The sequence below is a fragment of the Ambystoma mexicanum genome, chromosome 6p (assembly GCF_040938575.1).
Source record: "Ambystoma mexicanum isolate Mex_15411 chromosome 6p, UKY_AmexF1_1, whole genome shotgun sequence".
In the NCBI taxonomy this organism is placed as follows: Eukaryota; Metazoa; Chordata; class Amphibia; order Caudata; family Ambystomatidae; genus Ambystoma; species Ambystoma mexicanum.
Genome location: NC_090935.1, coordinates 790,606,044 through 790,620,812, shown reverse-complemented (window position 1 = coordinate 790,620,812; position 14,769 = coordinate 790,606,044). Strand labels below are relative to the sequence as shown.

The 14,769-nt window shown below is 45.5% G+C and overlaps 1 protein-coding gene across 1 annotated transcript in view; it reads left to right on the top strand.

Moving 5' to 3' along the window:
• The first annotated feature begins 1,255 nt into the window (after positions 1–1,255).
• The window catches only part of LIX1 (limb and CNS expressed 1), an 889,780-nt gene continuing 876,266 nt past the window's right edge, over positions 1,256–14,769 (top strand). Inside the window, exon 1 of the mRNA XM_069625450.1 lies at positions 1,256–1,701. Within this exon, the coding sequence (XP_069481551.1) occupies positions 1,620–1,701 (82 nt within the window). The 5' untranslated portion in view covers positions 1,256–1,619. The remainder of the gene's footprint in view (positions 1,702–14,769) is intronic.

Sequence of the window (14,769 nt, the reverse complement as noted above, 5' to 3'; positions counted from 1 at the left end):
CATATGTTGACGGTGAATATAAGACTGGATTTGTCACATGAAGATGTCGCTGCCGTATGTTGACATGTCATGTAACACTGGTCCAGTGGGTGAGAAGGTGTCTCTTTCACAAATGGTGGCACATGGGGTATAGGTAAAGGAAGGTCCTTAATGAAAACGTCAAGATGATAGTTGTGGACATGCCCAAGAGTTCTTTAGTGATCCTTTAAGCGCTTTGAAACACATCGTGAATAGGCGCTATATAAATAAACTATCATATCAGAGAGGCTTGCTTGAAATTGAGGTTGTTCAAGAATCAACCATATGCAATTAAAGAACTGCATAAAACAGAGCAATATTTGATTCGATTTCCTGATCCAAAAAATAGATTTAATTATCTAAGGTTTAGATTGAATTTATGCCCAACAAATGAACTGAAAGTGATGCGTAAAATAATCACAAACGGAGACTGTAGATTCTGTGGGGTTCCGCATCAATTGGAAACTGTAAAGCATCTCATTGTAGCTTGTCCTGCATTAATTGAGAAAAGATGTCAATTTTTTAAACATATGTTTACTAATCAGTGTATCCTTGAGTATGAAGTACTATGGGGAAAATTATATCACAGTCAAGAAGCAAAAATGAATATTGCAATATTACTGTTTATTAATGCTCTAAACTTAAACTTAAATGAGCATATCCCGGTAAATAGCAAAGAATGATTATGGTACAGCGCAGAGATTGTGTGCTTTGTTACGCTTTCAAGTGAGATAGTGATACGTAGTATTAAATAATTGAAAAATGGAGAAGGATAATAAAAGATTTTGCTATGATGGGAAGGAAAGGTACAGATGAAATGTAATTAGAAATGTGGTATTTTATTGGGTTTTATTGTAAAATTGATAATTCGTTCCTCTTGATCTTGCTTTTATATAACGGGAGATAACAGCATATTTCTATATGTTGGGTTTACACTATGTAAATTGTCAAATATATTTTATGTGTAATGTGTATAAATTTGAAAGGCTGTGTCCAATACAGCTAAATCAAATAAAAAAAAAAAATAAAAAAAATAAACTATCATATCATATCCAGAAATCCATTTTTAAGTTTTGTCCTCTGAACCCCCAAAAGTTGGAGGCTAGCCCAGCTACTGATTTCGCAGACCTTCTGGCACCGTGATAGAGGCATTGCTTATATACTTGTGGCGTTGTTGACATGCGCAGCCGGCTCGAGCCATTCTCGAAGTTCGTGGAAGGAGAGCGGTCTATTATTGTGCGATTCTTGCTCCAGCTGAAAGAGGAACCCGTCCGCCTCAGCACCCCCGCTCAATGCCTGCCCCTGAGCGAGGAATGCCTTTCACTGGCCGGCTTGCGGGTGGGCGGGTCCCACAGGGGGACGCGGTAGGAGCGGGCCTGTCAGGCAGCCTTACAGCTAATTAGCTCCGCGCACAACAAAGATAAGCGAGCCAGGGAAGGGGGACCCCCTGGGCCATTCAGACCCCGGCCAATGTCTGATTGGCAGATGTTAAAAGGGATTCCTGGGTAATCCGCAGCATCAATGAACGGCCCAAATTCGGCCCAGAAGTGGAACGATGCAGGCATGAGGACAGTGCGCGGGTTCACTCTGGAGCAGGCAGCATGGACAGGACGCTGGAGTCGCTGCAGCTGCTCGTGAGCCAGGTGCTGCCTCACCGGGACCCCGGCGCCGTGTTCAGAGACTGTAAGTACACACTGCTGCTAGGCACGGGGGTGCGTGCCACCACATCACTCGCCCCCACGCGTCCGTGGGCTTCGGGACCTGTGGGAGTGTTGGGCAACCCGCGTCCCATGTGCGTCGCCTCAGCGCATCCAAGGCTGCACCGCGGTTCCCGGTCGTCGTTTTGCGTGGCCGTGGACTTGAACGCAGCTATGATGCAAAGTTACACTTCCCCGGCGCGCTTCCCCCCTTCTTTGTGTGTGTGTTTGTCTTCTCCCCATGGATGGAAGATTTCTCTCAAAGGGATCGTCACCCGCATTCCATTTTTGGATGGCCATTTGAATAGTGCAGCTTTAGTCTGGGTTGGAGATTTCTATGTTCTCGTTATTTCAATTAACGCAATGAATTATATCGGTGCCATTACTAATAAGTTGTGCATAGTCTATCCAAGACAGTTTCCCTAACTGTATTTCAGGAAGGTTATTTTTCGAAACTACGGTGAAGATGAGGAGGGCGATGGGGGGCGGGGGTGGGTTGTGTGGGAATTATTTTGACAAGTCTCTCTGGGGCCGTGAACGTTATTAACTTGGCAATCTCGGTCCTAGGCTGCGTTAGTGACAGCGCTACCCGATATCCGGAGATACGGCTGTGGGCGAGGTTCCCACGCTCGATAAACACGCTGCTCGCGTGCACATCCAGCAGAGTGCGTGCGTGTGTGAGTGCCCTCGAGCTCCTCGCGCGAAGTATTATCCCGCCCTGATTGGTGGAATTTGGCAGCGACTCCCTTGAAGCTACCCACAATAAGCCTGTAGCACGGATCTCTTTCGGACTTGGCTTGGCAGGGGGTTTCTTGCTCCCTTTACACGGGTTTCCTGTGAATATATCAATGCATGAATGCATGGCCACGCTTTTGCAGCGCTGCTTTGCTAAATGGTCTTCTCAAAGCGCTATCTTTTCTATGAAATTAAGACACGTGCAGAGCAGCCATAACTGCCTTACAACACGGGCCCCGCCCACCAATAATCAATAGTTTTGTGTTACATTGATAGACTGGTCACGTGTGATATTCGGGTGGCATGTTTTCACGGGCAGGCGCCCCACCTCGCGCTTTAAGCTCTTGGTCTACAGGTGTGGGTGACCTGATGAGGTGATGTCACCGGCAGCACCGTTTCCCCACTGATGACGAAGGCCTTCTGGAGCCTGTAGTGTTGGCCAACTTTCAATGTAACTGACAGTGCTTTAGGTACGCTTGATTTGCAAGTGGAAACGCTAGGGACGACACGGTTGGGCTCGTTTTGTTAAGATTGTCGCACAGCGTGGAGGGCCATACAGTGCTCAGATGGCACCTGTCTCGGCTCGCTGTCCAGTGGCTTGGACTCGTCTGCTGGTCTGGAGGTGGACAGTGCCACCGCCTCGAGGGTGCTGTTAAATCACCGTTTCACTGAAGTGCCACATACATACAATGTTATTTTAATTCCTTTTGTGATATTGTGATTTGCAGAAATGTTGCCAGCTTCAAAGGGTTCGGAACCTGCCCACACAATGGGTTGCAGTACAACATGGGCACACAGAGTCCTAAAAAAATATCACTCGGTTGGAGTGACGCGGTGGCCCACTGTTAGTGCTCTAGGAACGTGATGCCTATGTCGTCGTCGCCCGGGTACCGTGGTCTCGGAGACACGGGAGAGGGTCCCAGGCCAGATAGGCGCCTTCTTCGCGTGCGCAGCACCGTGTGCTTTGGGGGGCGTGTCAGAGGTGGTGTTGCAGCAAAAACACACACCCGGCGCGTAACCACTTTTTCTCTGTGGGATTGTGCCCAACTCATGGGGCACTGGACCATCTTTATCGGCGAGGCCATATTGGTATGGGGCTGTGTGCTAAAAAGTGACTGCAGACCCTCCCCAATGGACACCATCCTCCAGAACCAGTTATTTGACATGTTTCCTTCTCAGCAGGGGTTTCCTCACACTTCAGGCAACGGTGATAAAATGTGCACACGTGCAATGGGCGCTATGCTAAATGCACACACACCTGTCGCATTGCCAGGAACCTTCACTCACTTCCGCCCTGCGCCCTTTTCACACACGTGGCGTTACAGCTAGTGCCATCTTATGCCAAGGCAGTACAGTCACAGTACCAGCTGGACACGAGGTGTACCTTACTGCTAAAGGCACGGCGCTTGTTACACGCACCTGTAGCTACAATTCGTGTCAGCAATGTGCCCCGAGTTGCGCACGCCCAGTGGGACCCTAGGGCAATGGCGAACTTGGTGTTTAGTCTAATCGAGGGCATTTTGACATGACAACATCGAATAGGGGGCCCATTAGAGACTGCGATGACGCAACAGTGGCGGCTGCTGAGTTTTTTAACTGGAGGGGTGTACATATTTGTCCCAGATAGCGTAGTGCGGGACCCCGAACCAATGAAGGTGGGTTCGGCAGGGATGGGTAAGGGGGTCCCCCCCCAAGAATTTTTTTTTAAATAATTAGTTTAAATGGTGCATTTTAGACCACACTTTTTAGAAAAATTGAGTACAAAGCCAAACAGTTTGCAATTGGTTTTGAAGGGTAACTCATAACAAAAAATCCAATGGTTGCAAGTCACCAACAGTGCACAGGAGCATTTCTCCAAGACAGTTTCATGATGCCTTTTCCCACGCGTGCCAGTATAAAACATTTTCACAGGCTGCACCCATGCTGACTGCACCATTCTACCTAGTATTCCCATATACGAACATGCTCAAGTTTGCTTTGTGCATAAGGCCAGCAATGATAGGTCCATGTTTGTTCTGCCAATACATGGCAGTATCCCCACATGAGAACATACTCCAGCTGGCTGTACCATTAAACATGCATGCCACAGTATGAAAACCTGTCCAAACTGGCAGCACTCAAATACCAGTTGAGCTTCATAATAACACTTATCATGCTTGCTTTATCAACCATGCCTTGTAAAAAAAAATACCATGCCTGCTCCATGGTGCGCCAGCGACTTGCACTCAGACATAATCACATTAAATGTGATTATGGGTGAGTGCGAGGTGCTGGGGGCCCCAGGAGGCAGATGTATGTCAGGAGCTGGGGACCCAGGGTACAGCCATGGCCATTTTTACTGGGCATAAAAACTGGCATGCCCGCCTCCTGAGACCCCTGAGAGCCTCATAGGCACACATTCATGGTATTCTTTTTATAGATGCCCATTAATAAATGGCATTCCTTCCCACATTGCACTCCAGCTCCTCACATGCACAGATCATCAATTATGTCGGCATGCAAGACCGTGGGCTTAGAGGTCCGGCCTGACATTGCATGTCAACACAAGCATGCACGCATCCATACACATCATTTACATAAAAAATACATGAACATCAACAAACTCACCTTCTGCCATGGGTCCTAAAGTTTCCTCTCCAGCCTCTGCTAGCATGAACAGGAATCAGGGAGCTTCCTGGTTCCTGCACATGCATGCAGGGGCCTGAGCTGAGTGACGAGACTCCCCACTACAGCCTGCTCTGTGCAGGAGCGCCCTCTTGCACATACAGACATGCAGTTCCCCAGCTAGCATTTCCAATGAGCTATGCAAGACTGGGCAAGCAAAACGCCCAGAGCCTTGCATGGTCATTGATCGTGCGCGGCTGAGGAATGTAACCGTCAAAGGGAAATTATGTTTCCCGTTGACAGTTCAGAGCCCTGCCTCATCTGAAAAATAAAAGCTGAGGCAGCGCTCAGTGTTTCACTGGGCTGGCTCCTTAATAATGGGCAAGAGGAGGCTAAGACGAGGTGGTTCAACACCCTCTCTGCTTATTATGGTCGAGCAGCCCCTGCTGGCAAGCTACGGTTTTGCAAGTATTCAGTGGCTTTAGTGACTGGCTGTGTCCATGGTGGTACGGGTAGTGGGGGGGTTGCAGAGGTGATTTGGTGCTTCACCTTCAAATCCTGTAAGGGCACACAGAGCCTTTCATACTTCGGGTGTTCTTCAGCGTTGCCAATAAAGCATTTTAAGGCCAAGACCAATCCAGTGCCTCCTCATGTCTCCCTCCGTAGCTGGGCTGCACTTTCCATCAGTGGTTGCTGCGTGCGCTATTAGAAGTTCCAGGCCTTCTGTTGATGCACGTGCACAGTGATGGCAGATGAACGTTCACTGTTAAAGTGCGTGTCTTCTTTTAATTGGCTGTAATGTTTAATCATAAGGTGCATTGTAGAGTGTCCTCCTTATGTTGTGACTAAACAGGAGAGTTTGATTAATCTATGCACTGCTTCATTTTGCAAAGACTAACTACAGGCATTTTTGGTGATGCAGGACTCGCCCCACTTCCTTCCAGTCTCCCTTCTCTTCATTTCCCCCTCTTTCTGGATACGGTTTTCGTACCCTGCCTTTCCAAGCATTCTGATCCCTTCACCATTATTTGGGGTTGGTCCTGGTTGTCCTTTTTGGTTCCATTTTGCTAGATGCAGATTGAATGAGTTGATTGACGTGTTGTTGTACGCGGGCTTTCGTTTAGTGGGTTCTTTTCTATTTGCAGTGGGTTAGTTTCCTGATTAGTGCTTAGTATTTACTAATGTACAATAGGATTCGGATTAAGATTATGTGCCTCATCAAGAGTTGGGTGGTATTACCGCCTGGATACCGCCAGGGTTAATAGCGTTACCGTCCAAACCCCTGTTGCTGTTAGCACCGGAACACGGGTTTGGGGGAAAAGTAATTCCCCATTGGGCCCATTGGGGAATTCCCCATTGGACCTAATGTGACATTTTCAGTGCAATTACCGTCAGTGGTATTAATGCGTGGTAATTGCACCAAAAATCAGCTAATTCCTGGTGCATTTACCCCCAGCTCAGAGATGGGGTAAATGCTGCCAAACCTGTGATTTGGTGGACCCTTAAATGCAGCAGTAATAGAATTACTGCCTCATTTAAGGGTTACCGCCAAACTCGTGATGAGGCCGTATATGTGAGTGACTTTTTGCATTTAGGCATTATATAATATGTTTAGTTTTGGCAAAATATTACTGTAGGAGATGCTCCAGTGTATGGAAACAGCCCTCTCGTTGGATTGCTGTTTCCTTAATGCAAAAGTGTTCCCAAAAAAGAATCGTTTTTTTTTTTTATACCGTTCAATTTACTGAACACACAGTAGCAAAACGTTCCAAGCCACTCTGGATGGGCTGCTGCCATGCAACACAATATTCAGGAATCCGTGTGTAGCATGACGACTGCTGAGTGGCTTTTCAGTGCTTGGAAACAGAAGTGCAGAATGAGCAGATTTAGCAGTAGCAGTCCAAAACCAGGTGCGGCACAAATCCATTTTTAGTTGTATGTGATAGACAAAATGATCCATTCTAGTTTTAAGGGCTTGAGGAAGATTGGTAAAGAGTCATGTTATTGTGATTTGTACCACACACTGCTGCCCTTTTGATGGTCTCCAGTCGCCCAGGCGGGTCTGAAAATGAAGGGGGCTGGGATGGATTAGTTGGTTAGTTGGATTGAGAGGGAAAAGCGCAAGAGAGCTTTGATTTACTGTTGGTAGCTTCAGTTCGTAAAATACGGTCACGGTGTGCAGCTATGTTTTTAGTTGTGAGATGGTCTATGTGACAAATCACTTGTCTCCTACTCTTGTCTTTCTGACACCCACAGATTCAAAAAGACAGACTTGCACTTATCAGCAAAGGTTCCGACCAGGATAATAGCATAAAACATCTTCCGGAAATTCCAGGGCCATATTCATAAAGCCTATGTGGGCCATTGACCAGGGCTTGCAAAATCTAATATCTTATTCGCGTTGCTGAGGAGATTTTATGCAGGGCAAGTATCATTTGCATGGTACCCGACCTTGCCAGCAAGTATGGGGATGCTTGAAACTTTTATTTGAAATTCACTGTAAACAAAGTTTGTTTGGAGTAAATGGCAAATGTATTTCGGTGCTTAGCTGGCCCTTAGGTGTCAACATTGCACCAAATATGAAGTGTGTGTGTGCATGGTGACATGCACCATTTTACCGAAAGCAATGGCAAATATTTTGTCACCCATCACCATGGGCCGAGAGCATTTCTATAAGGACGAGTGTATACACTTAGGCACACGCCCTGCAGGTCTAGTTGGATTTTTAAGAATTTGCAAGGCCAAGCTGCACACCCATCCTGGGAAACAGTCCTTTTTTTGATCTGTCAGCCAGTGCAGTTGATCAAGAGCTTTTAGACACAGATGCCAGGTGTTTTGTGGAGGTGATTAGTTAGGAATCATCATTCTGCGGCTTCTATAGACAATAGATTGGTTATGCTACATGGCGGAGGTACACTCACTACATCTGTGTAATCCATATGCAAAATCATTAACGCAAGCATTGCTCGAATTGTGCTAGTGAGAAAGAAAAGAAGTAACCCGTCTAAGTACTTGCAAAGCATGGAATCCTGATTTTACTTCAAGAATTTGAAGTGCAGGTGAGAGTTTTTAATGCATGATATCTCTAAGATTTCACATGGGGAATCTTGCATGGGCCAGATATTTAGATGCCAGTCAATGAATGGAGCACGTGCCACCAGGCCTGCCATTTTGAAGGTGTTCAATTTTAGTTTGTTGGCCACAATCTGTGCCCACGTTCATCATACACAGCAAGTCATTTTCATTTCTCTCAGAAGATGAAGAGGCAATTCAAATGAAACACTTGCGATCATCCTGATAGTGTAAGTATTTCATATGATAAGCTTCCAGAAGTGTCATCAGTGGGAGAGTGTAAATGTTAAGCAATAACAATAAAGAGGATCAATAAATGTCACCAGACTTTTTTCTGTGGTCTGAGCAGAATGTAGGGATGGTAACAGTTCTCTATGACCCAGAAACTGTTAAAATCCAGTTCACAACTGTGCGGGTAGCCCAACTTGCTGCCACCTGCTCAGGAGGACATCCTGTTCTAGAGCGTCACATCCTCCCAAGTGATCCAACGAAATGGCAGCACCAACCTCAGTGAGGTTAATAGTGTTTCACAGGGTTATCTACTTGAGGTGTTAACTTATATTTATTTTAAAAATGACATAGAACAGAGGTCACATGGGGATCCAGAAGTTTTGCTTTTCTGGGCCAGTGAGAGGAACACAGATGATGGGAGTGTAATAGTCTTTAAGGGGAAAGCAACAGTGTTTCAGGAGTTACGAATGACGATGGAACATGTCGCTTTCCGCATAAGTGGTGTCAATCTTTTGCACAAAGAACTCAGCAAGTCTACTGCATAGTCCTTGTGTCTTTTGCACAAAGAGTTCAGCAAGTCTACTGCATATTCCTTGTGTCTTTTGCACAAAGAGCTCAGCAAGTCTACTGCATGGTCCTTGTGTCTTTTGCACAAAGAGCTCAGCAAGTCCACTGCACAGTCCTTGTGATGGGTGAATGAGCCTGAGTTTCCAAGGGATTCAAAAGTCCTGTAAGCATGTTGTAGAATCCCTCTGTGCAGCAGAAGATGTGGCTGTGCAACCATCTATCCCAAGGGCAACACAGGGTTCCAAAAACAAGCTAGACCAAACTCTCTGTGTGTGGGTGGCAATGGCAGAGCACCCAGGCTTCAGTGACGGGCGGGGGGAAGGCTGGTGGGCAGGTGCAGATAGTCCCACTAGATAATACTAGAGGTTACCACACACAGACTGAAGAATAAACACTCTTCTTATAGGGTTACACAAATCACACTATGCTCAAATAAGTACTTTAGTTGGACACACTAGTACAGTATGTAAATATATATAATAGAGGAGAGGGCCTTGGTAAACTCTTCCCATATCTGAAGCTAAATGTTTGACCTGTTCCTGGTTAAAAACTCAGTGCTTTATAATGGGAGAAGAATAAAGTACCCCTACACACACGCAACACAATGCTATAGTAGCGTTCACTGTATTCCTCACATCCTCATGCATACAATAACACAGGTTACGAATAGGTAAACCATGTAGATCAGCGTAGCACCAAAAGGATCTGAAAGGGTTAACAAATTTCAAAATGCCCACACGGCCCCCAAACGTTGCCATACTGCTTCTTTTACCATAATTAGAGAGTTTCAATGCACTACCAGAAGTATCTGGAAACAAAATGTCACGTCAGGCACATACCCTTCATTATCACTTTGCAGGAGCTAAAACATTTATAGAAAATGTCCTCATTGAAATAAAGACGGGCAAACCACGGTTATGGGTTCAAACTGGACAAAGGACAACAGGGAAACCCCACAGGTGCGGCAAAGAAGCAGCCAACGAAAGGATCACCAAAGAAGACCACCTCTAAGAACTCCAGGTACGAGACCCAGACAGCTGGACAGGAATGGATGCTAAACAGATTTCACTCCCCGTTCTCAGTTCCAGGCTTGCAACAAATCCTGAAATATTCAAATAAATAAACATTGGAGCCAAAAGCAGTTTCTTCCACGCTAGGGTACTACAAGATTTCTGATATGCGTATTCACTGGTTAGTAGTGCTGCAGCCTGACCCCAGAATATGTTCCTCCCTGGGTGTACAGTAAACGTGATCTAATCTTACTCTATAGTCTGGGGCCCTGGACCTGCCCTCTTATGTATTTCTGTATTGTCTAATCAAGATGACAGTCTGTGCCTGTAGAATAATTTATTATGATCTTGCAAAGAAATGTTCTATTCCTTAGTTTCAGTGATTGTCCAGTTTATTAACCATCACATACATTCTTCCACCTACATGTCTTTTGAGTTACAAACTAGTCATCTGAGTGTATTTTGGTGTCTTTTATAATTGTTGAAGTTAAAATCCCCATGACTGCGAGGCAGCTTTATTCCGCTTCATTTGGTAACTTCATCTACAATAATGTTCATGTCTACAGATCCACAGTAGCCCGTCCTCCCGTTGAGTTCTCCAGCTACATCGACCTATCGCACAATCTATCGTAGACCGGGCCACATCCGGCGGCCCACCTTGTACGTCCACACTTACTATTTGGGAGTTTGCTCCATGGAATGCATTTAAAAGGTAATCCCTGGTCAAAAAGCCACCACAATGTAACTGGGAAGCAAGAGCAAATCTGAAGCCCATCACACACCCAAACACTACATGTTTGTAATTACCTATTTCCCCTTTAAAATGAACCATCCCGTGATGGTAGCAACCAACACCGGGTACCCAGGATGGCCAAATGTGGAGTAGTGGTGACCCACTACTCCTCTAGTCCCAGGGAGACCCCATACCTTAAGGAGCGTGGCCCAGAGGATTTCAGAGGGAGGCAGCAAGATCAACTACCTAGAAATTACCCCAGCATGGGACAGCTGGTCCAGCCAGTAAGGGGACTGGTAGGAGGATGAGGGAAAAGCCCACCAAGGGATTCCATCTGTCAAAGAAGTCAGGGTTCAACCAGTATGGCCAAATCTGGTCCCAAGGTGCACCTCACTGATGATGGCAATGAGCCTGAAATGCATCTGGGTTTGCTTTTGGTCTCATGCACAAGGGATGTGACCTAGTCTTTCAAACTGGACTGCGCTTTCTGGCATGGGACCCAGCCCGATTTGCATATCATCCATCCTGTGCTGCACGCCAGCCCTAGAATATGCTAGGAACCTTTTCCTCACCACCGCTGGATGAGAGGTGTTGGTGGCTGTATGGTCATTCGGCTCTGGCGATATATGCACCTGGTACACCCTTCTGTGCCACCAGCACATGTGGTTCCTAGAGCATGGACCTACCTTGCCACATGCTGGTTCCCCCACTTGCCACGCTTGCCACTGTCCTCTTCATGTACTGGCTTGTCAGGCTGAAAAACAAGTGTCTGGCATTTGCCCAGAGCAATGTCTGTGGTTATGATTAGTTCAACACCTTCCAGACTACACCTTTCCTTTTACTCAGACCTGTTCCTCTAGTGCAGCAGTGGCAGCAGCCCATCTTCATGGTAATCCTCCAGCAATTCAGTTCAGTATCTGGGGAATGTCCAGGGTCTCCCTTAGATGATCACACTCACTCAGAAGCTGGCGTAAACCAGCCCTCTAAAATGATCACACCCCAAGTGAAGACGAAACGAAATTAAAGCAAACGCAAGCCTACATCCAACACACTTGTAGGCTGATACTCACACTGAGCACATCATGAGCACATCATGAAATGCTTAAAAAGCACCCCTTTCTAGGAGTCCTAATGGCTACAGTAGGACATTGCATCAATGGGTTGCAGTGGTAGGGGGACTTCAGTGGAAGTCCTTTTGACCACAAAAAACAGACCCAGAAAGTCTTCAGGCAAATATTTTAGGGGTCCCCTATAAATGAACAAGAGAACCCCAAAATAGAATTCTGTCCTATTATGCAACTTCCTTAATTGTTTACAGATGACGAACATGTCCAAGTGGGCGGCATTTGGGTTGCAATTGCAGGTTTGCCTCCTCTTCCTTTCTGCTGGCTTCTTAAGGTGCTTAGGTTTGGAAATGTGGCTAAACTGTTTGGTATTTGCTATGCTTCCTGTTTTGTTGAAAGGAATCCAAAGATAAAGTACAGCAAGAATAATTAGAGATTGGAGGAATTGTTGCTCCGTATTGGAATCTGATGCTGTTACGTGAGTGTCCTTTAAGTCTAGAGTTTTCCAATCACCATTAATGGAGACATGGGGCTGTTGGTCATAAACCATGGCTACAATTAAATGAAATAATAAAATACTCTGGAGCGGGGGGTTTCACTTTAAAATTGGGGTGCATCATGCTAAAATAATAGGTCTACGGCATAGCCCTTATCGTGAGTATGGACTTTAACTCATTGGAAGAGGTTGAGACTATCCATCCCTCTGGCCCGAACAGTCTGGCAATAAAATCACAGAGCATGCCAGAGTAAGATTGTTGTTAGTAATACAAAGTCAGGAGGTCTATGGACTAACGCGTTATTCGCGGGTAAGATAGATGAGGGGGTTGAGCGATTGCTGCTGCGATGTTTGTGTGATCTGCAGGTTCAAATCCCGGCAAGGCCAGCTCAGCCTTTCATTCTTCCGACGTTGATAAATAATTACTAACTTTGGTAGGGATGAGTAATGTCTTATTGCTGAAAAAACGGAACTCCTTTATTTCCCTGCTAACACTCTTCCTCCTCCCTCCCCTCCTCCTTTCATTCTCTTTCACCCTCCCAGCTCTCCTTCTCTCCCCATGCCCGTATCCTTGCTCTTCATACTGACCCCCACCTCTCTCTATCTCACCACATTTCTCTTACTGCCAAATCCTGTCACTTGCACCTCTACAACATTCGTAAAATTCGATCCCTCCTTACCTTTCATGCTACTAAACTTTTAATGAACTCCCTCATCTTCTCCAGACTCTTCTACTGTTCCTCCCTTCTCTTTGGACTCCCGTCCTCTCATCTCTCCCCCCTCAAATCTGTCTACCACTCTGCCATCCGCTCCCTATGCCTTCTCTCACCTCTTTATTCCATCTCCTCTTCTCTCACCTCTCTAGGTTGGCTCTCTTTTCACTCCCAGCTCAAATTCAAGTTCCTCTGTCTTGTCTTCAAATCCCTCTATGGTCTTGCCCCCCCCTACCTCTCCTCCCTTTTTACTTTCTATACCCCTTCTGGTTCTCTCCGCTCTGCTAATCTTTTCCTACTCTCTCCTCCTCCTCCACCCTGCGCCCCCTCCCGCTTCCGCTCTTTCCAACTCCTTGCTCCCTTCCACTGGAACCACCTCCCCCTCCACATTCGCTCTTCTCTAAAATCTTATCTTTTTCACTCACCTCCCTAACACCCTTTGTTTCCTCTCCATCTTCTACCTACCCCTCTCTTCTCACCTCTTACTTCTGTTCTTCCTTACCCTCTCCATCCTAGTTACCTCCTTCCTCCCTACCGCCTGCTCTTATCTAGTCTTACTTTTTCCTCTCTTCTTACTCACACATTCTTGCATTCCCTCTTACTCCCGCTCGTACCTCCACTAACATCTACCACTCCCTTGCACACCTCTGCCCCTCCCTAATCCCTCCTCACCTTTGCAATATTGTAAATTGTTCTTTATACTGTTTTTGAGTTGTGATTCAATTGTCATTTTATGTTTGTTGTATTTTACTTGTTCTCATGTAAAGCACTTTGGATTAAAGGGCTATATAAATGCAATAAAATACAAATACAAAATAAATATGCTCTATGTGCAGTGCTTGGGTGCAATAACACATCATTATCACTCTTCAGGTTTGTGTGGTGTGAGTGTTCATTTAATAAGCATGGTTTCTCGTCCTGTGATATCTGAAAACTTAAGCACGATATGGATATTTTGTTACTGAAAGAAAACACGGGTCAATACATTTTATTTTTCCAACATGTGCTTACTTATGCTTTGTAACATTTTGGGCACCGTATCTAGGAAAATAGGGTTTCAAGATTCAATGACTCTTCTAGGTCATGTAGATGAAATCATTTTAACAGCCAACCTTGCATTGTTCAAGGTACCCACAAACTGTTTTTAATCGGTAATGAAAAGTGGACATTCGCTTTGTTGTATTGAGTGCGTTTCTGGCATGGGCGGTCACTAGATGCCACGGGGAAGCAGCCATGTTAGTAGAGGCGCTTCAAGTCGTTGTTGTAATCCAATTCTAGTGGATTCTTTTTGCCTATCATATCTTCTATAAATATTGATTCAATTAATGTGCTGCTACTTTAAGAAAGTTGGTGTAGCTTTAATTTCTCTTCAGCTATAGAAAAAATGCTTCAGTTGTTGCAACCCAACTGCTTTCAAGTGTCTTATGTCTTTGAAACCAAGCCTTCTAGTTTTCACTTGTTTCTCTGAACTCATTCTATAGACCTGCATCTGCGTCTTTGACTTTGCATTATTGATAAACCTGTCTTAAATTGTTCAAAAAAGATCTGGCTATTGGCTTTCATGGGACAGTATTTCACTGGTGATGTTTACAGCCAATGCTTCCCAACCCACCTAAACACTTCCCTTCTATTAGAATAATGGCTAACAAAGTGTCTGGAGCACCAGTGCTTAATTTGTGGCAGTGTTTGCCGGGGCTCAGCCCTGGTACTTATTTTTGAGGTTCGGCACTTATTGTCTCAAACTCACTTTAATTATGAAGTGATGATAGTTGGTGCATCCATCAACCACAATGAGCAGGTGCTAGCTGTAGTATAACTCCAATATGTTG